The sequence below is a fragment of the Emys orbicularis genome, chromosome 20 (genome assembly GCF_028017835.1).
Source record: "Emys orbicularis isolate rEmyOrb1 chromosome 20, rEmyOrb1.hap1, whole genome shotgun sequence".
Lineage (NCBI taxonomy): Eukaryota > Metazoa > Chordata > Testudines > Emydidae > Emys > Emys orbicularis.
The window spans coordinates 10461855-10481799 of record NC_088702.1 but is presented as its reverse complement, the minus strand read 5'-3'; the positions used below and the strand labels follow the sequence as shown (position 1 = coordinate 10481799).

Below are 19945 nucleotides of genomic sequence, written 5' to 3'. Positions count from 1 at the left end.
AGCCAGAAAAAGCACTTTCACCCTGATACCCCAGCTACCTGTCGCCCTAAAACCCAGCCCCCGCATCAAAGCGCACAGCCCCCCAGAGTAACTAACCAAAGCCTCCCTCCAGCAGCGCACGCATCCCTCCAGCAGAGCCAGAGACTTCGCTACAACTAGTGATAGGACATGGACGGTGCCCGGATACCATGGTGATGGGCAGCAGGACAAACCCTAGGAGAGAGGTAGATAAGATACAGGGGTGTGTGCTGAGATAGATAGCAGTGCGGATGGGGATAGATTAGATAGGGGGGTGGAGGGGATAGCTGGCTAGGGGATAGATTAGATAGGGGGGTGGAGGGGATATCTGGCTGGGGGATAGATTAGATGGGGGTGTGGAGAGGATAGCTGGTTAGATGGACAGATAGACAGAATGTTTGTACCGTGCTTCGAGCCCCGCCAGAGACGGGCAAACGGAGACCTGTGTGAGTTAAAGCGCTGTTTTATGAGTAGTGCTGAGCAGACGCAGGAGCTAATTAACCATCAATACTAGCTGCCTTCACCGCAGTGTAAAGCCCCCGCACTTGGGGCCCCAGCTCCCACTGATTTGTACATGTTCCTTGCTAGGGCCCTGCTCTTGCTGTGGGGAAGAGACGGGGGGACCCGGGATTTCCTGCAGGGCCTGTGCTGGAGAAAGCCACTGCAGTCCTGTACCAGCCCCTGGGATGCACAGCCCTGGCAGTGGCACTGCGTGCTCGCCTCCCCGGGGAAAGGCAGAAGATTGGAGGGTTTAGACATTGTTTGTCAGCGAGGCCTGTTACCGCTCAGTGCCTCAGGTGTGATCGCACAGACAACACCCCGGCTGCCGCTGCTGCTTGTGGTTTCATGACGCTCTAGCTGGTTGGCTAAAGCGCTTGAGACAAGTTTCTCCCACGGACGTGGTTTCCATTTCTGGCTTTGAGCTGCAAGAGGACTCTCCTGGGTGGCTTTGGGGGACTGGAGGGAAGTAGGGGGCCCAGGGGGGAGGGGCTACTCATCTCAGTATCGGAGTCCCTCGCGAGACCAAGGCAGCAGGACCCTTCCTTTCTGTGCAGCTGGTTTCACAGTGGCGGGGCCGGGGTGCCTGTGTCTGTGTCGGGCACCTCACACAACACTTGTCTGAACCGCCGGGTGCTGCTGTGCCCTGGGTCGGGCTCCACTGCAGCCATATTAGGCCCTTCCCCCACAACGCCCCCTCCCCAGAGCTGGGCTCCGGCTGGAAGGACGAGCGTGCTGGGGAGTGGACGGGCCGGGAGTGACCAGAGTCCAGCCCCATTAGGGCTTCCAAGACGTGAAACGAACCTGTGATCCGAGGGGCAGGCAGTGCAGGGAGGTGCAGCGTGGCCCCCCTCCACTGCCGCCGCCAGAGCCATTGGGATTCGGGGGGTTGTGTCCAGATACGAGGTGCTCCTGGAGCCCCCATCTCCCAGCGCACAGTGATGGAGGCTAGGAAGTCTCTCTGCCCTGGCCATATGGTGCCTCCCGTACCCCAGTAAGCTCTGACCTCCCCCACTCCCTCTCTTCTCTGAATGTCTTTTCTCTGGGAAGGCCAGGCTGACTTCACCAGGGAGCCCTGCATGACCAACATTGTGCCCTGAATCCCTGCCCACCCTAACATGCAAAAATAGCAGCCAACTGCCGCCAGGATCTCTCTGTGGGCTACATTAGTGCACTGGGAGTCAGGACGCCTGGGTTCTGGTCTGCTCTCGGCTGGCTGGCTAATGGCCTTGGGAACGTCACTTCCCCCTCTGAGCCTCAGCGCAAGCAGAATGATTCTGACTTGCCTAGTGGGTACCGGGAGGTTTCGCTGATATGTTTGCTAGGCACATGCAAAGGGCTCTTAGATCTCTGAGCAACTGCTATAGGTGGGGGATTCAAATTCCTGATGCCCATTCACACTCTAACCACTAGGCCATGCTGCATCCTGTAGTACATGAAGTAGTGCTCTGAAGTGCGTGCGCATCTGAATGTACTGATGAATCTCACGCCCACCATGGACACATTTCAAGCTGATAGCATTGTGTTTTGAATTCTGTTTTAGTTCTGCAGCAAACTACACTGAATTCCATTAATCAAAGTGTCAATCTACAGAGTGCTTTCCCCCTGCCCTTCCATCCACCAAAATAAACCCCGATATTTACCCAGAAATATTATTAATAGTTTTTTGCACCAATTTTCAGCTGTTTTTGTTGTTGTAGTAATAAACACTGATAAATTCTTGGGAAAAATTAAATAAAATAAAAACCGAAAACGAAGGGCCCTAACTAGGTCTCATGGGCCCTTCCTCTGTGGTTTATTTGTAGAGTATCTTCTCTGAAGGCTCCCAGAGGCCTTAAGGCCTGAGGGGCCAATGCATTCAAATTGGTTGTTATTGCCCTGAGCTCAGCCAGCCTCCAGCACACTGTGCTCCCCACTGTGCCCTGGACTCGTGTCTCTTCTATGAAAGGAAACAGGACAAAATCTCAAGCTCCTTGTGTCGTTAATGGGAAGGTCTGAGGTTCCCACACCTCCCAGCTCCTTGTGTCAGGTGCAAATCACATCCAGAGCACAGGAGATCCAGTGTCCTGGGCAGAGGGTGAGACAACTGGAGATCTCACAGCACTAGAGGGTTTGTCACTAGGCAGGCAGAGGGTAATAATATCATTGCTGTTAGGAACAGAGGGCTGGAAACAGTGTATCAAAGTACCTGTCCATCCAACCCATGATTCTGCCTCCAGCAGAGGACAGAACCTGATCTTTCAGAGGAAAGAGAAAGCCCACTTCCTTCCTGACCAGTGAGGCACAATGCCCTGAAGCATGAGATCTGATTGTCCTTATTTTAGCTAGTATAACTAGAATGTCCCTGCTGGCTAAAACATCATCCCATCTCTATTCAAACCCAGTGATACTCTTTGACTCTGCTAGGAGGATATTGTGCAAGTAAACATCTATTTTTAGAGGACGTGGAGGGCCAGATTTGGAGACTGTTGCCCTTCACAGGGTCACTTTAAAATAACTCCAAACTTGTTAGTCTGGAGCCAAGCTCTTTAGCCATTTCTAGCAACAAAGCCAGAGCGGCCAGGTTCCTCCCAGCAACATGATAGACCCACAAAGAGCTTTGAGTCACTCTCTGGTTGGTTGAGCCATGAACATCTGAGGTGCAATCCTGGCTCCACTGAAGTTAATGGCCAAACTCTCACTGACTTCGATGGGGCCAGGACATCAGCCCTGGTATTGGTAGGGCCTAACGTGGTCCGGAAGGGGTGCCAGGTCTGTCACTGGCCAATGGGGAATTTCATTAGTTAGCAACAAACTTGAGCCTCTCCTTTGGCCGCAGGGATGTGATTTAGTCTGCGTCAGCTGTTTGGTCTAATGGGTGTGAATCCACAGAGGCCCATTAGATCGTCCAGTCCTTCCCCAAGGGGCCAGCGTGGGATGGTTCCCCATGGGCCACGTTGTCCAGCCTGGTTTAAGTGCGGGGCTCAGGGCAGCCTGGTAACGAGAACCAGGAGTGACAGGTGTGGGGTTGCAAAGATGTGCACAAGGGTATACTGAGCTGCATCAGCAAAGGCACTGCATCACAAACAGGGCTATCTATCTATCTATCTATCTATCTATCTATCTATCTATCTATCTATCTATCTATCTATCTATCCCCATACACCCCCTCTATCTATCTATCTATCTATCTATCTATCTATCTATCTATCTATCTATCTATCTATCTATCTATCTATCTATCTAGTTCTGGTGTGATCACATGTAGAATGTGGTGTGGGCACCTCAGTGCCAGGAAGATGCAGCCAAATTGGAGGGAATTCAGAGAAAAGTGACAGTTATTCAGGGGCTGGAGGGCGAGTGAAGGAGCTGACAATGACTAGCTTCGCTTAGGTATGCCTCGGGGTGGGGCTGGGAGGGCGGGACAGATACTTGTCTGCAGGTGTTTGAGGAGGGGAGGAGCTCCGAAGCGTGACTGAGGGGGAAGCATGAGGAAATTCAGCCCTGAGCAATTCAGGGTGAATGTCAGGAAAACCTTGCGAAGAGCGTATCAGACGGGGAAGAAGAGCCTCCCCAGGGAAGTGGTGGAAGCCCCATCACTTGGGACATTCAAAACTGGGCTGGCCAAATGAGGAGCGGGCTCCAGTGGCCAGGGTGGGCGGCAGAAGTGGCTAGCTGCTGGGAGAGGCCTTTCCCACCTCAAGGGTCTGCGTTTCTGGTGGGGCTGAGGTACAGAAAAATCCTGCTTGGATGTGATAGCTCAGTCTCTGACCCAGCAGGAAGCCTCAGCAGAGGTCCCAGGTTTCCTGCCTTGAAAGCAAGCTGCCCTCTCATCCTGATGTGGGCGGCGCGAGAGCCTGGTCCTACACCGACGCTCCAGCCTGCAAATCCTGGAGTTGGGCGGCTGCTCCGCTCTCCTGCAAAGGCCAGGATTGCGGTGACTAGTTCTACGTCCTGCTGGGCTTGGCGGGACGATGGCGGTGCAACCCCCACGCGCAGCAGCAGGAAGCTGCATTGCCTCTCCCCCTCACCAGGACGCTAACGCCACCTCTCCTCCCTGCAGAGGCGCTGGCCGAACCCGAGCTGTGCTACGTCCTGGACGCCGTCCTGTTCACCTACGGCATCATCCTCACAGTACTCTACTGCCGCCTGAAGGTGAGTCTCCGGGGGCCTGGCCGTTCTCGCCTCTCTTTAGGTGACCCCCGACGGGGAGCGGAGGGTTACTGGGCCAGCCCTTCCGCTCCAGAAACACCGTGGGGTTGGGAGGCTCCATCTCCTCAGTGGTTCGTAATTGTTCAGGGGACAAGGGACTCTGCCGGGCGAAGCTTGGGGAGCCTCAGCAGAGCAGTGCTGCAGGGGGAGCGGCAGATCCAGACCGAGGTGCACTGGCAGAGCTGTGGGGGAAGCTGGCCCAGCCTGTCTCGCTCCAGCCAGAGCTGCTGGGCTCTTGTTTTTAGGAACAGCCCATTTACCTTTTGGAAAAAATGAAATCGTAGTAAAAAGAGATGAGAAAGGCCAGTTCTCAGCACTGCTCTGCTCCCCTTGGCCTCTCTGCTGGGGTTATTCCAGAGGAGCTGACTCCTACGCCTCCCTCCCGTCAGCACAGGGGGCGGAGAAGAGGTGGGAGGGGCAGACATGGGGGATGAGTGGCGTATGAGACTGGAGCAATACCCAGCTGGCACTGGGGAGCATCACCCCTCCCTTCCAGAAAGAAGGGTGACCCAATAGTTCAGGCTCTCGGGGGGAGACCAGGAGCCAATTCCAGGCTTTGCCATAAGTGCTTCTACGCCGGGGCCGGGAGCGCGGGTCGACAGGCGTGGAAACGGCCGTGTAGCCAGGGGTAGCGCGGCAGCAGCTCGGGCCTGTGCCTGCCTGAGTACAAACCCACCCGGAGCCGCTGGGTACGTACTAGGGTGGCGAGCCCCAGCTGCTGGGCTACACTAGCTAGGGTGGAGCTAGTGCGTGTCTGGCGGTCTGAGCTGGGACGTACGCTCCCTGCTGCGGTGTGGACGTCCCCCGTGTCCCCTGAGGCAAGTACAGAGCCCCTGTACGCTGGGGGGGATAGCCCTGCTCTGCCTCCCAGGGCTGTGTGAGGGAAAACACCGCCAGGCTTGGAGGTGCTCAGCTACGGCAGTGACGGGGACCTTCCCGGTCCCAGTGCAGAGGGATATAATTGCATGTGGTCCAGACTTAGCTGCTACAGTTTAGTGCAGCCCCAGGGCTGCTCTATAATGCTGGCTATTAGAAGTCCCCCCCGCACCCTCCTTCAGCTGAGAATCTGCCCCCAAAATGTTTCAGGGGCTATTTGTTGTTTAATTCATTCTTTTCATTTCCTTTTTCAGCTCCAGGTTCGAAAAGCATCAAAAGCCGTCCCCAGCGCAGCCTATAGCGTACGTCCTTTCTGCTTCCTGTCGGTTACTCCTTTGCCAGGGCCTTGTGGGCGGAGTTGACAGACAGCTAAAATCATCCACTGCAGCTGTTGCTTTCGTCAGTGTCTCATGGACCCTCGGTCCAACAGAGCCCAGCTCTGCGGTGCCGCTTTGGCTGTGCTGCCCAGCACAGCTCTCCTCTGGGGGGCCACTGGGAGGAGTGGGGCCAGGGGCTAAGGGCTTTGCTGGGGGAGGGGGGCTATTTTGTATGGGCACATTGAGGATGAGTTTGTTCTGTGCTGATGTTTGGGGCCTTACGCTGCAGTGCAGGGAGGCCGTGTGGAGCAGTGGGAAGCACTCAAGGGACCCAGATCCTAGTCCCAGCTCTGCCACTCATTTGCAGTTTGACTGCAGGCAAGTCAGTTTCCCTGTCTCTGAGTGTGAATAATGGCACTGACCCACCTTTGCAAAGTCCTCTGAGGTCTGTGCCTGACGTACCAGTGCCGTGTCCCGGGGGAGAGTCCCGGCTCTGTTCTAGTCCTGCTGAGGTTTAGCCTGTTCCCGTCTTTTGCACCTTTGCACTTCACGCCCATTCTTGTTTTTTTATTTGTTGTCCCACTTGGCTTCTGGACTCTGTAGCTCCTCCCTCATTTGAGGGGGTGGGGCTATTTGTCCTCAGTGGGCTTATGCCCCCCCGTGGCACCTTTCACCAGCATTAAACTCACGCACACACACATATAAAAAGACAGGAGCAAAGCTGGAGGGGGCAAAGCCCTGGACAAATTGCTGTAGAGTGTCCAGTGCTGGCTGGGTGCATGGGCTCGGTGGGAGATGCCTCTCCTCCTCTCACCTGAGCAAGGTGAAATAGAGCCTGGAGTAGAAACCCTTGAGCATTTTGCAAACCCTCATTTCCATCCCCTTGGGCTCGTGAACGTGGCTCACGGTGCCCGGTGCCCGCCTGCCTAGGCATTCCCCATTCTCAGGCTGGAAGTGGTTTGTCAACGTTCAGTTAACGTGGTCGTGCCCCTGGTTTGAACCAGCCACCCCGACGTGTCGGGAGGCAGGTTGTGCTCAGGGTGTCTCCCTCTCTTTGGAAGCCTGGGAAGTTTCCTGAGAAATCCGGCCGGAGATTTGGGACTCCGATCCCCCCGGAGAAGAATCTAAGCTTTTGGAGAAGCCACCAAGTGATTCCAAACATCCTGAGGCTTGGGTGCCCCTGGCTGCAAAATGAGCCCCAGCCTGATTGGGGAAGCCAGAGAGACTGTGGCTGAGAGGAGCTCAGCTGCTGGTGCTGGCTGTTTGAGCTAAGAAGATAGCACAGGCCACTGCCAGGCAGCGCTGGTACAGAGCACGCACCGCAGTAGCCACCCTGTTAGCTATGTGAGAATAAACCACCGAGTCCCATGCGCACCCCATACCAAAGGAAAAGGAGAGGCCTCCCGGAATGGGCAGCGTGGAGGGTTTATAGCAAACACTTCATGCCAGACAAAGCTGATTGCCTTTTGCATGCAATTCTGAATTTCCTGGGTCAAGAGAATGCAGCAGAGGCTGGATTTCAGTGCAGCGTTTGACACATCCTCTGTCAAAATCTTCCTTGAAAAGGCCAGGTATACTGGCACTGTCACGTGGACTGAAAACTGGCTAAAGGGGTTAAAAAAGACACACGATTAACAGCAGTGGGCTGGGGGAGGTGGCAGGATCAGTGCTGGGCATTGCCTCATTTAATACCGTAATGGTCCAGAGGAAGAGGGCAAAGGGCACAGCACTGTGATGCATATTGATACTAAGTGGGGAGCAGCTGTGAGGCCATAGAAAAAATAGAGCAGACCTCCTGGGCTGGGAGAGAATCACCCAACGCTCAGACAGAGTGAGTGAGAGAATGCAGGGGGGCTGCCCTGCTGTGGGGCGCCAGCCAGAGGAGTGCAGACAGGAGCTTGCAATGCCGGTGTGATTTTGAGCTGTGTGGACAGACACATCGTCTCATGGGGCTGGGAGACGATACGCTCTTTCACGGCCAGTGGCAAAAGCAACCCCGCAATATACGACATGGCATTGAAACATCTCGGTATCATGGAGATCCTGGCAAAGAGGAGTGGGGCCTGGAAGCATTAATGGCTGAGTAAGCTCAATCATAGAATATCAGGGTTAGAAGTATCAGGGGGTAGCCGTGTTAGTCTGGATCTGTAAAAAGCAACAGAGAGTCCTGTGGCACCTTTAAGACTAACAGATGTATTGGACGCATCCGACAAAGTGGGCATTCACCCACAAAAGCTTATGCTCCAATACATCTGTTAGTCTTAAAGGTGCCACAGGACTCTCTATTGCTTTTTACAGGGTTAGAAGGGATCTCAGGAAATCACCTAGTCCAACCCCCTGCTCAAAGCAGGGCCAACCCCCAGACAGATTTTTGCCCCAGATCCCTAAATGGCCCTCTCAAGGACTGAACTCACAACCCTGGGTTTAGCAGGCCAATGCTCAAACCACTGAGCTATCCCTCCCCTACCTGTCTGATGTGGCTAGTGGGGGGCAGGGGAACAAACAACAGGTGAAAAAAACAAGACAGGAGGAGAATTCTGTCGGGGGAGGGGGTGGAAAGGGGTAGAAGGGGAAGGAATGGGATGAAATAAAAAAAACTGTAGGCCCAGGATAGTTCAGAATTTCCACTTCTGCATCCGGCCAAAACCACAAAGTGCAGAGGCAGCTGCATAGAAAGAAAGAAAGAAAAAGAAAGGGGATTTTTCAAGCTTCCAAGAGTTCCAGCTTTGGGCTGAGAATTGGAGCTGGGTGATGGTGCGGACAGGCCCCGTCCTTCCCCCCCCCCCCCCCCAGTTTGTGTCACAACACAGTGTGGGGGGAGGAAGGGGCTGTTTGTGGTATTTTGCTTCTTGTTCCTTCTGACTTATCTCTCTTTCTCTTTCTCTTTGTGCAGCAGAAAGAAGAAGGGATCTATACCGTAAGTACCCAAACTTCCCCACCCTGTTTGCTGCCTTGTGCAATCATTTGCATGGGACTTGGTCCCTTTCACCAGCTCCCAAGGTGCCAAGAAGATGCAAGTGATCTGGGGGCTACATGGCAGAGCTGTATTTTGAATGAATTAATCGATGTTATTAAATAATAACACTGGTGTCTGCCTGAAAGTCATCTCCGTCTGATGACTGAGGTAACAGCCACTGCAAGGACTGTTTTCAGTCCGTTTCCTATTAGGCTGGTATCCACCTCACCAAACCACCGTCAGCACTAATTGGACCCCTCGCTGGAGGTCAGCACAAAGACTGAGCTTCCCGATAGTGCCCCTGTAGGGCAGGGCCATTGCCAGAGGGAGATACGGCTGCTGCCTTGTGGGTGACCGGAGGGCACGAGTCTTGGGGGTGCCAATTTGGTCCCTCTCACCAGCATGAAAACTCTGTGTTTGGGGTATTTTTGGATGGGTCCCGCAATGCAAACATCGGCTGTGCAGCTCAGACTCCGCTGCTTTGCTTATACCCGGGAGCCCTTTTCTAGGTTCTTCTAGGCTCTTGAATAAGGAGCAGGAGGTTTTTCTGGGCAGTGTCACAAACCGGCCCCTGCTCTGTGCACCCGGTTCAGCCGTGTATTAACATCTCGTGAGACCTGCAGGGAACGGCCGAGACAGCTGCTGACGTTCCACCTAGAGTGAAGGGCTGTCAGATGAGGCTGAGCTCTGGGCACATAAAGCAGGGAACACTCCTGCACTGCAGGGAGGGGATGGACGACATGGGGCCTGGACAGGCTTTTCCAGCTCTAGTCTAACCTGGAGAAAAAAACCCCACCCTGCTTCTGGAGTTGGATTTGGAGCTCAACCACCGGCTCCATCTCTCCCAGAGATTTCACTCCCCTAGCCCCAGGCTTAGTTCATTTGAATCGTTTCAGGAGTCCCATTCGGAACCGAAATCCTAATCCCCACCCCCACTTCTGTCTCCTCTTCTTCCTTACAGGGGCTCAGCACTCAGAACCAGGAGACCTACGAAACCCTCCAGACCAAGCCCAATTAGGAGCCCCAGGCGCAGCCTCTGCTGAAGGAGGTTGAAGGCGGAGCAGGTGTCCCAAGAGTGATTTATATGAGTTCCTCCCCAGTCCCAGCAAAGAAACAACTTTGTTGAAACCAGTGGTTCCCAGTTGCCCCCACATGCTGAAGTGTTGGGGGTGGGGGTGTTGTGCCCCTGCTCGTTTACATGGTAGACATCCCCCCCCCAGCTGTACATTGCTCCGAGATGCTACAGGATCAGCCTTTCCTATCCCACCTCTCTCGTGTTTCTGGTGCTGAAGACCTGTAGATGTTCTTCCCCTTGTGCCTGTCACCAATGCCGCACAGCGAGTCTCTGGTGAGACAAAGGTGGGGTTCCATGCACGGTTCCCTCCAGCAGCAAAGCACCTTGTCTACCCTCTACAGCCAAGAACTATAATGCAAACATCTAACCCCCCTGAGCATCTCTTGGAAACCCCTGGACCAATGGAGCATCATAGAATTGTAGGACTGGAAGGGACCTCGAGAGGTCATCTAGTCCAGTCCCCTGCACTCATGGCAGGACTAAGTATTATCTAGACCATCCCTGACAGGTGTTTGTCTAACCTGCTCTTAAAAATCTCCAATGATGGAGATTCCACCACCTCCCTAGGCAATTTATTCCAGTACTTAACTACCCTGACAGGAAATTTTTCCTAATGTCCAACCTAAACCACCCTTGCTGCAATTTAAGCCCATTGCATCCTTGTCCTGTCCTCAAAGGTTAAAGGAGAACAATTTAACCTCCATCCTCCTTGTAAAAACCTTTTATATACTTGAAAACTGTTATGTCCCCTCTCAGTCTTCAATTCTCCAGACTAAACAAGCCCAATTTTTTCAATCTTCCCTCATAGGTCATGTTTTCTACACATTTAATCATTTTTGTTGCTCTTCTCTGGACTTTCTCCAATTTGTCCACATCCTTCCTGAAATGTGGTGCCCAGAACTGGACACAATACTCCAGCCGCCTAATCAGCGCAGAGTAGAGCGGAAGAATTACTTCTCGCTTGCTCCCTGATAATGATAGTGTCTGTCCTGGGGAGCAGGGAATATTCCCTTATCTGTGCTTGTAAGTCACTGGCTTTGGTCGCCTTGATGACTTTGCCTTGGTGCACAGAGTTGGCCCACACCACAGCGTCTGTGCTGTCGCAGACAGAGACTTAATACAATGCCGGCTCCCTGCTCCATGTCTGCCACATGGCCAATATTTCCCTGGCTTAGTTAGTGCTGCCACCTCCATGGTGGCTGTTGGTTTACCAGTGATGGAGAAGTGGGTATAACATTTCCCTTAGATGACTTAATGGCGTGGGGTAAAGGGAGGCTCAGTTCGGACTCAGAGGAAAGGCATTTGCTAGGTTCTGCTGTCACCCTTTGGCTGGTCTTTCTTTGCACATGGGTAGGCTTAGTAACAGATTGATAAAGGGAGTGATGAGGCCGAGGATAGCACCTCCCCCTTTCACTGGAGATGTAAAGAGCTGAAAAGCTCTTGATACCAAGTGTTTGAGATCAGAAATAGAACGGGCCAGACTGAGACGCTACAATTAGTTTTCACCTCTAGGTTCCCAGTTCAAATCCTGTCCAGGCTGGAGGTGCACAGATCGTTGCCCTCTGACACTGAATAAATACACCCTGGGAAATGGGTTGGTAGGTTTCAGTCCAGGTCCCAGTGGACCAGGATGTATGTACTTCTCCTGCTGGTACCTGCGCTGCCTCAGGCCCATCACTAGACAGAGGCCCCCACCTCTAGGGTAGTCGTTCAGCAATCCACAGCAGTGAATATACAGCACAATTTTTATAAATTATTGACAAATGTAGGCCCAGATTTTCAGAACTGCCTGTGCATATTCGGGTGCCTGATTGGCACCTGCATTTACTGTAGTGCCCACACACACATTCCCTGCTCCCTGTGCGACGGGCCGTTTTTGTCCATGGAATTCTGAACCTCAGGGCTTTACATTTTAAAACTTCACCTTCACCTGCCAAGTCCCAAGTTCAAGGTCTGGTATTTTCCCCGAAAGAACCGGTGTCATTACTGATGGATAGGGCCTGGTGATAGGCACAGGAAAGCGCTGTGGTAGATATAAGTCATCCCATAAACTCCTGCAAAAGAAAGACAGGCCCCTGACCTCAGAGCTTCGCAGGTAAGTTGAAGAGGTCCCCTTTTCAAATATTAGGTTTTCAAGTGCAGTCTCATTTTGGGACCCGCCTAGCCCTGGCAGACGGGCACACAGCAACCGTGCCAAAAGGTGCAATTGCAGCTGGGTATCAGTTGGAATCTTTTCATAAGAGCAACATACCTGGGTATCGCAACTAGAGTAAACGCAGGGAATTTTTGACCAGGCTGTTAGGGCTTAACAGAGCACATGATGGCAGGAGCAAATCATCCATCTGTGTTCCTGAGCCATCAGATCAAGGCTTTCATGTTTATAGTTGAATGCTGCTCCCTTCCCATTGCTCATTATCCTACATGGCTTGTTTTGGGTATTGCCTCTGGAGCACCTTTCTCCACTGGTCCAGCAACAGGCTCCAGAAACACCAGGAGAAGGTGCACATCAGTTTCTACCAATGCTAAGACAAAATGTAGAAGTGTGCAGAGCTGTTTATCCTTCTAGGAGCACCTGGGTCTCTTTCTGCCAATGTAACCCTTTAAGAATAGACAGCTTTTTTTTTTATTGAGCTGAATGTTTAAAAATTTTATTTTTAAAAAAAGCTTTAAGCAGCGGTATTATACCACATGACATTGCAAAGCCAATTGGATGCTTGCATTTGGAGAAGATGGGATAAAAGCCATCTTTGGAATGTTTATGGCAAATACCACTATTGCATCGGGACAAAGTGCCACGTCTAAAGGAATTAATAAAGCAGAATAGGTCATTGCCAGAGCTGGCTGGAGAATGGCAATTCCCTCTCAAGACAACTTTTGAGGGTTTGAAATTTGGTTTTGTTCTGCGTTGGAATGAAAACAAAACCTTTCCAACATTTTTGTAAAACAGAATTGTGTCAAAATGTCTTTCTTCTGCTCAGAAAGGTCAGATTTTCAATTCCGCTCTCTGACCGGATAGTCCACCCTGGACCTCAGAAACCTTCCACTCAAACATTTCTTCAGAATCAGTACAACTATGTGAAATGCTTCAGCTTTGACTAAACAGCATATTTGGATGAAAAAAGTTTATTCTAAAATGTTCCAGCCAGCTCTAATCATCTCTGAATATACATAGTGCTACAGATATTAAGATTTTTCCTTAATGTCTTGAATGTCTTGTACTATACTGGCTCGTGTATTTTTTTGCTCATTAAAATGTGTATACAGGATACGGTGAGCATGCACACCTTTATTTAACCTACTTGCTATGAATTGCCTGTGATCTCTGTCTGTCTGTCTGTCTGAGTAGCCAGCTTACCTTGTGTTGACATCCTGTTAGGCTTTGGGTGGGTTTGTATGTGAGTGATAGGGATTGAGGGACACACTTTGGCATGCCGCTATATACAACTGTGCTGTGGGGGGGGGGGGGGGTGTTGATTTGAGATAACCGTCTCATCTCTGCGTCAATATCCCGGCATGTTAAGGTGCAGACTTTTAGTTGAGACGTACAGCAAATGTCCTGACCAGTTGTGGTTGGCAGTGTTACTGGCATTTTTTTTGCAAGAGTACCACTGTTAACAAATTTCAGAGTAGCAGCCGTGTTAGTCTGTATCAGCAAAAAAAAAAAAAAAGAACAGGAATTACTTGTGGCACCTTACAGACTAACAAATTTATTTGAGCATAAGCTTTCGTGGGCTACAACCTACTTCATCGGATGCAACAAAACTAATTTCCCCCCACTGATACTCACACCTTCTTGTCAACTGTTTGAAATGGGCCACTTTGATTACATTGGCCTCATTACCACTACAAAAGTGATTTTTCCTCCCTTGGTATTCACCCCTTCTTGTCAACTATTGAGAATAGCCCACTTCCACCTTAATTGAATTGGCTCGTTAGCACTGACCCCCCCACTCGGTAAGGCAACTCCCATCTTTTCATGTGCTGTGTATTTATACCTGCCTCTGTATTTTCCACTCCATGCATCTGATGAAGTGGGTTTTAGCCCACGAAAGCTTATGCCCAAATAAATTTGTTAGTCTCTAAGGTGCCCCAAGGACTCCGCGTTGTTTTTGCTGATACAGACTAACACGGCTACCACTCTGAAACAGTTAACACTGGTGTCCAGCGCTGGCGTTCGGTAAATCCTCACATGTTGGTGCCCTTTCAGGGTCAAGGCCCATCTCAGCTATAATATTTCAAGAAAGAGTCCATTTCCAGCCCTTCTCAGTGGGAAGAAAACTTTCCTGAAGCTGACTATGAGGGAAAAATTTTCTGCAGATCATGAGATATGTATGGTCTCAGCCACAGTCAGATTAAGGGCAGCATTTGGGGGTTGCAAAATCTGTGGGTCACCCCATAATTTAATGCCTCAGCTTCCAAGCAGTAGCTGAATCATAGAATCATAGAAGATCAGGGTTGGAAGAGACCTCAGGAGGTATCTAGTCCAACCCCCTGCTCAGATCATCACACTATACTACATGGCTTTCCATGAAAACGTTGAACTAGCCTCTGTAGCCATGGGAATTGCATATCTGATTCCTCACAGGGAATTCCCCTCTTAAGTTCATTACGTTTGCCCCTCCCTCAGTGTGAGTGGACACGCCCTCACCTTTGTAAACTGAGCTGAGATTTTCCAAGCACTTCAACCAAAACCCACTGTTTTAGGTCAAATATAAAACAGGTTTATTAACTACAGCAAGTGATTATAAGTCGCAAGTGTAGGGATCAAAGTTGGTTACTCAAGAAATAAAAATAAATTTGCAGTCTGAGGGCTACAAACTAAGCAGGATTTCAATCAAGCAGTGTCTCACCCTGACAGTTGGTACAAACAGGTCACGGATCCTCAGTACACTGGCTGGGACTCTTTCCCGACTCAGAACCACCCTCCCCCAGTTCAAAGTCTTTGTCCTCCAGATGTGTTTCCAGGTGTTGAATTGTGGGGGTAGTGAGGCCAACTGATGATGTCACTTCCCCTCTTTTATAGTTTCTTCGCTGCGAGATGGGTTAGTCCCCCCCCCAGGGCCTACACATCTCCTCCGAGAAGTCACAAGGATAGTGGATTCTTTTCTTGATGGGTGTCGATGAGCCATTAATCAACTCATTGTTTTACTTGAAAGGCTAGTTGTGGGTTTTCCCAATCTCACAACGTATTTCAGTAACATGTACACTTCATCACCTCACACACGATAGTAGCCCCTACAATCCAACAGGATATTCATGTTCAGCAGATCGAGACTTTTAAAATGATACCTCACGGGGCATACTTTGTACAGACCATCTCATAATTATATCACAGTGATGAATATGGGGAGTTCCAGGGTGCTACTCTGAGGTTCAGAGTGTCACAATGTCATATTCAGGTTGCTATGAGAACCATAACATTGAATTTCCTGGCTTCTGTGCATTACCATCTCAAGCCTACCAGTGCTAAATTAGCATCGGTTTCCTTGGGCGTATCTGACAGATCACACATATGCAGCTTGTTGCTTTTACCAGTATTGTTTTGCCCCATTTTACCCATTGGCCCAACTGACACCAGTGTTTCCAGCTCTCACGATTTTATCACCAGTCTTGTGATACATTTAGCTTAGAGCCCCAGCTCTCAGATTCATGCGATTACATGAGACTCTCAGGTTTCGTTTAATAAAGAAAGTTTCTAGCCCTTGTGACTGTGGAAAAAGCCTAAAGTTGGGAACTGAGACAGGCTAAAAAATTATAAGGCAAATAAAATGGACCCAACGTTCATTATTTTTTAAAATCTCAGGAATTTTTTTTTTTAAGCCTGACTCATGATTTTTGAAGGCTGGGGTTGGCATTACTGGAGGTAAACTCCATGGGGGTGGGGAGGGCTGATCCACTGCAGATCCGTTGAGTTCATCCAACCTAGGGCTGGTCAGGTCTGATGTAGAGCTGCCAAATAATCAATGTTACTTCTGCATAGGCAGGTTCTAGTTCTTTCCGTCAGCATGATAAGGGCCTTAATCAGAGTGACAGGAAGAGAGGGAGGGGCGTAAGGAAGAGGGGAGATGCAGGGGATGATGGGAACTGAGTCACTTTCCATGACGCTGGGTTTCCTCTGAGGAGTTTGTCGTTTCACGCAATTATACATGTAACCTGGGAAAATTACACACCTCCCCTGGGTGCCTCTGAGAGGCAATACTTCCCCACTCGCAAGCACAGAGTGCGTGTAGGAAAGAAATTTTTAATGAAAGGAGAAAAGTCACCCAACATTAATTAGGGAAAATGCCACAAGCAGGATTCATAACCATAAAACTGTGAGCAGGACGCCCACCCCAGAGTGTGTTGGGAAGAGCCTTCCGCCTCATGTCCTTGAGTTCTATAACCAACAGTTCCTTTTCTGTGCCCCCCTCTGCTCCCTCACCAGACCCCACTCACAGGGGTTGTCCTTGGTCAGTGAGGACCCAGGGTTCAGAGGTGCATCTGTGTGAATTCACCTCCCACCCGGGGAAGACACCTTGCTGCTCCGCTGGCCATCCCACCAGCTTCTGTTCCACTCCGCCAGCCGCCCTCACTGGCCGCTCTGCAGACAGTCACCTTCTGCTGCCACCCGCTTCTCTATTGTGACCGCTGCAGGTCAGTCTCTTGAAGTTTCCCCCCAGCTCTCAGTGATTGTCAGCTCATAGTGGGAGAACTTCATTACTGAAGCCGGCTGGAAGGAAATGCTGTCCCACCACAAGTGATTTCAGGTTTAGTGAACACTTAACAAAACAAAAGACTCCTAATGGAGCCTATTTAGCTTTATCTTTGAACAGTGGGGAGGGGCAAGTTAAACCAGACTGGGGACCTTTAGGTAGAGCCCACATCTCCTGGCAGGAATATTTGCCCAATCCTGCCTTCTTTCACAGGGGTCTGGCATTCAAGCCCCTGGCTTAGCGAGTTCCTTTCAGTTGAGGGTGACCCCCTCAATTGGGACAAGCTCAGCACAGTTCTGCTCCCCTTTAGTCATACAATGAAGATAATAACATTGATAATGACATTTCACTACCCCTGCATTCAGTACTAAAGTGATTTGTAACACAACACCAGCCAGAGTGGATCACTTTGGACACCACCACTCTGTCTGCTGGATACCTACGCACAGTAGGTGTGTTCATGGAAATACAGTTTGCTCCTGAAGTCTTTTCCCCTCCCCAGCTAGCTGTCAGGGGAGAGCTCGTTCATACCCTGCTTACATACAATACAGATCAACTTCGGGGCTGGATCTTAATAACCCTTACTGAAGTGAACAGTCCTCACCTAGGAGTGTGTTGCATCAAAGTCAGTGAGGCCGCTCGGCTGTGTGAGAACTGCAGGCCCAGCACAAAACTCATCACTAATAGCAGAGAGAGAGCGCGCGAGAGAGAGGATTTCACGGGCTTGGGCAAGGGGGGAGCAGAGAGGGTTTCCTCCGAGGTTGGAAATCTGGTGGAGAGTTAAGTGAGCCAGAGAGCGGCAGCTGTACAGAAGGGTCTTCTGCTACTAGTGGTGCCATAGTGACGAGAGCTAGAGGGATGCCAGGCAAACCGAGGGAACAGGCTGGTGAACAGAGGAAGGCCTGGAGAAGGATTTCAGCAGAGGCCGATTCAGGACCCTGGCAATGCTGCAGAAGTGATGGCAAACGGATCCCCCTCCAGGTTGTGGCAAGCTTCTGGAGAATGGGAGGCATGAGCCAGGGAAAGGAATAGAGAAGAGAGGTATTATTTATTGCTTATGGCCCAAGAGTGCCCCAGTCCAGGCACCGTGCAAGCATACAGGTAGACACACTCCCTGCCCAAAGAACTCGCACTCTGAGGATATGGCTAGACAGTGGTCACAGCGAGGGATTGCAGCTCCAGCTGACACACCTGAGTTAGCTTTAATCTCGCTAGCTCGGGTCCAGGGACAGGCACAAGGACAAGCACTTTCTACAGCTCTGTCCCAAGGCCTGGTCTACCCCAGGACCTTTCATTGGTATAGCTACATCTTTGAGGGGTGTGAACAATCCACACCCCTGAGAGACGGAGCTACACTGACCTAACCCCCGGAGAGGACAGTGCTAGATCGACAGAAGAATTCCTCCATCAGCCTAGCTACCGCCTCTGGGGAGCTGGATTACCTATGCCGACAGGAGAACCCCTCCCATTGGCATAGGTAGAGTCTACACTGAAGCATTGCAGCAGCGCTGTAGCATTGTAAGTATAGACATACCCCAAGAAAGGCAAGGGCGGTGCTAGGAGGCTGCTAAGCTGCCTCTGGGGTGCTGGGGGGTGGGTTCATTAATGTCAGGGAGTTGAGCTGTGAAGCTCTGTATAGTGTAGCTTTGATCACAAATTGACAGAGTCAGCGTCCAGGGAGAGGTGTGGAAAAAGGACCATGGCAGCATGTTTTAGAGAACAGAGAACGCTTGCAAAGGGTTTACACGGCAGCCCCAGCCCTCTACACCCAGTTCACCCAAACTCCAGCCTGGTCCTATCCACCAGGGCTGCGCTGAGTATGACTCGGTGGCTGAGCCCCGCAGGTCTTTGGGGTACAGGACCGTGGAGCTCCTCGCCCCCTGCAGGCTGGCGTGGGAAGGTTCCCTACCCGCCTGGCCTTGGTGGGGGACGGGTGGTTAACACTGGCTGCCGCGGTTTGGCGCATCAGCCCCCCTACATGAGACACTGAGAAGTGAAGTGACTGAACCCGCTGCCAGGCTGTGAGCCAATGGCAGAGCCAGGCACAGACCCAGGAGTCCTGGCTCCCCCAGCCTGTTCTTACCAATACCTATCGCCCAGCCCCAGCCCCTGCCACCACCTCTGGTCCTCTGCATCCGCCCCTCCCATCTCCTGCTCCTTCCAACAACATGGCGCCTGACTCTTCCCCCTCCCCTGCCACCTGGCTGTCACCATCCTCCCCCGACCCCATCCTCCCTCCTCTCTAACATTGACTTCTGGATCTTTTGGCCTCAGGCCCTCCCAGCTACTAGCCTCCCTCTGCCCCTCTCCTTTCATTGGCTGCTGCCTTTTGGCCTGTTTCCCTCCCAACAGGAGTGTGCTTTGTTCTCCCCACCCTATCACCCGCCCCCCATCCCACCCCTGCAGTTACTGGTCCGTCCTCCTTCGCTTCACCAAACACCACAGGTACAACCGCTGCCTGGAGCTCCTCTCCTGCACCTCCACCTCCCGCCCCGTCGGCTGCCTTCCACCCCCTCCATTCCCCTGGAACTGCTCTCCCCACGGACTCCAACAGCCGCTCCTGGCCAAACCTCGGGGCCTGGGCACACTCTGCCGGGCACACTTGGCTCTGCTGCTTTGGACGAGGACACCCTCTTTCTGGAATTCTTACTCTTCTCAGGCTTCCCTGCCGCTCTGACTGGTGCATCAGCGTCTCATTTGGTGGATGGCTGTGACTCCTTCTTACCCCTCTCTGGGAGACTGGCACAGGGCTCTGAGCCAGCCCCCATCTCTTCTTCCCCCTCGCCCTTTCTCCGGGTGTTCTGATCGTCTCACCCGATTCCATCTAGCTCCTGTGTGCCGACGAACCCCTGCTCTGACTTTCCACGTCTCCCTCCATCGCAGGCTGACTCTGACCTCGCTCCCAGGAGGTCTCGCTATCAGCTTCACCATAACATGGCCTCAACTGAACTTCTGCACTTTCCTCTCCAATCCCCTGGATCTCTTCCAACTTGTCCTAGCTGAGAACATCACTCTCCTCCTTGTCTCCTGTTAGCTCCTCCCTCTCTCTTGCTCCATCCATCCCAGTGTGTCCGAAGCTCGGTGCTTCTCCCTCCAGAACATTTCTAAGATTTCTCCTTTTCTTTCAGACAGCCAAACCCATCATCCACTCCTGCGCCAGAGCCTGGTTGGTTTGCTATCAGAACATAAGAATGGACAGACTGGGTCAGACCAATGGTCCATCTAGCCCAGTATCCTGTCTTCTGACGGCAGCCAATGCCAGGTGCTTCAGAGGGAATGAAGAGAACAGGGAATCATCTATCTATAACCGCCTCCTCTCCCT

The 19945-nt window shown here is 51.6% G+C and overlaps 1 protein-coding gene across 2 annotated transcripts in view; it reads left to right on the top strand.

The window, feature by feature from the left end:
* FCER1G (Fc epsilon receptor Ig) overlaps positions 1-13195 on the top strand; it is a 28095-nt gene extending 14900 nt beyond the window's left edge. The window contains exons 2-5 of one of the 2 annotated variants that reach the window (XM_065420222.1): positions 4559-4650; positions 5838-5885; positions 8797-8817; positions 9818-13195. In XM_065420222.1, the coding sequence (XP_065276294.1) occupies positions 4559-4650; positions 5838-5885; positions 8797-8817; positions 9818-9874 (218 nt within the window). In that variant the 3' untranslated portion in view covers positions 9875-13195. Of the gene's footprint in view, positions 1-4558; positions 4651-5837; positions 5886-8793; positions 8818-9817 lie in introns of both variants that reach the window. The other variant, XM_065420220.1, reaches the window with a different exon arrangement.
* Positions 13196-19945: the final 6750 nt, after the last annotated feature.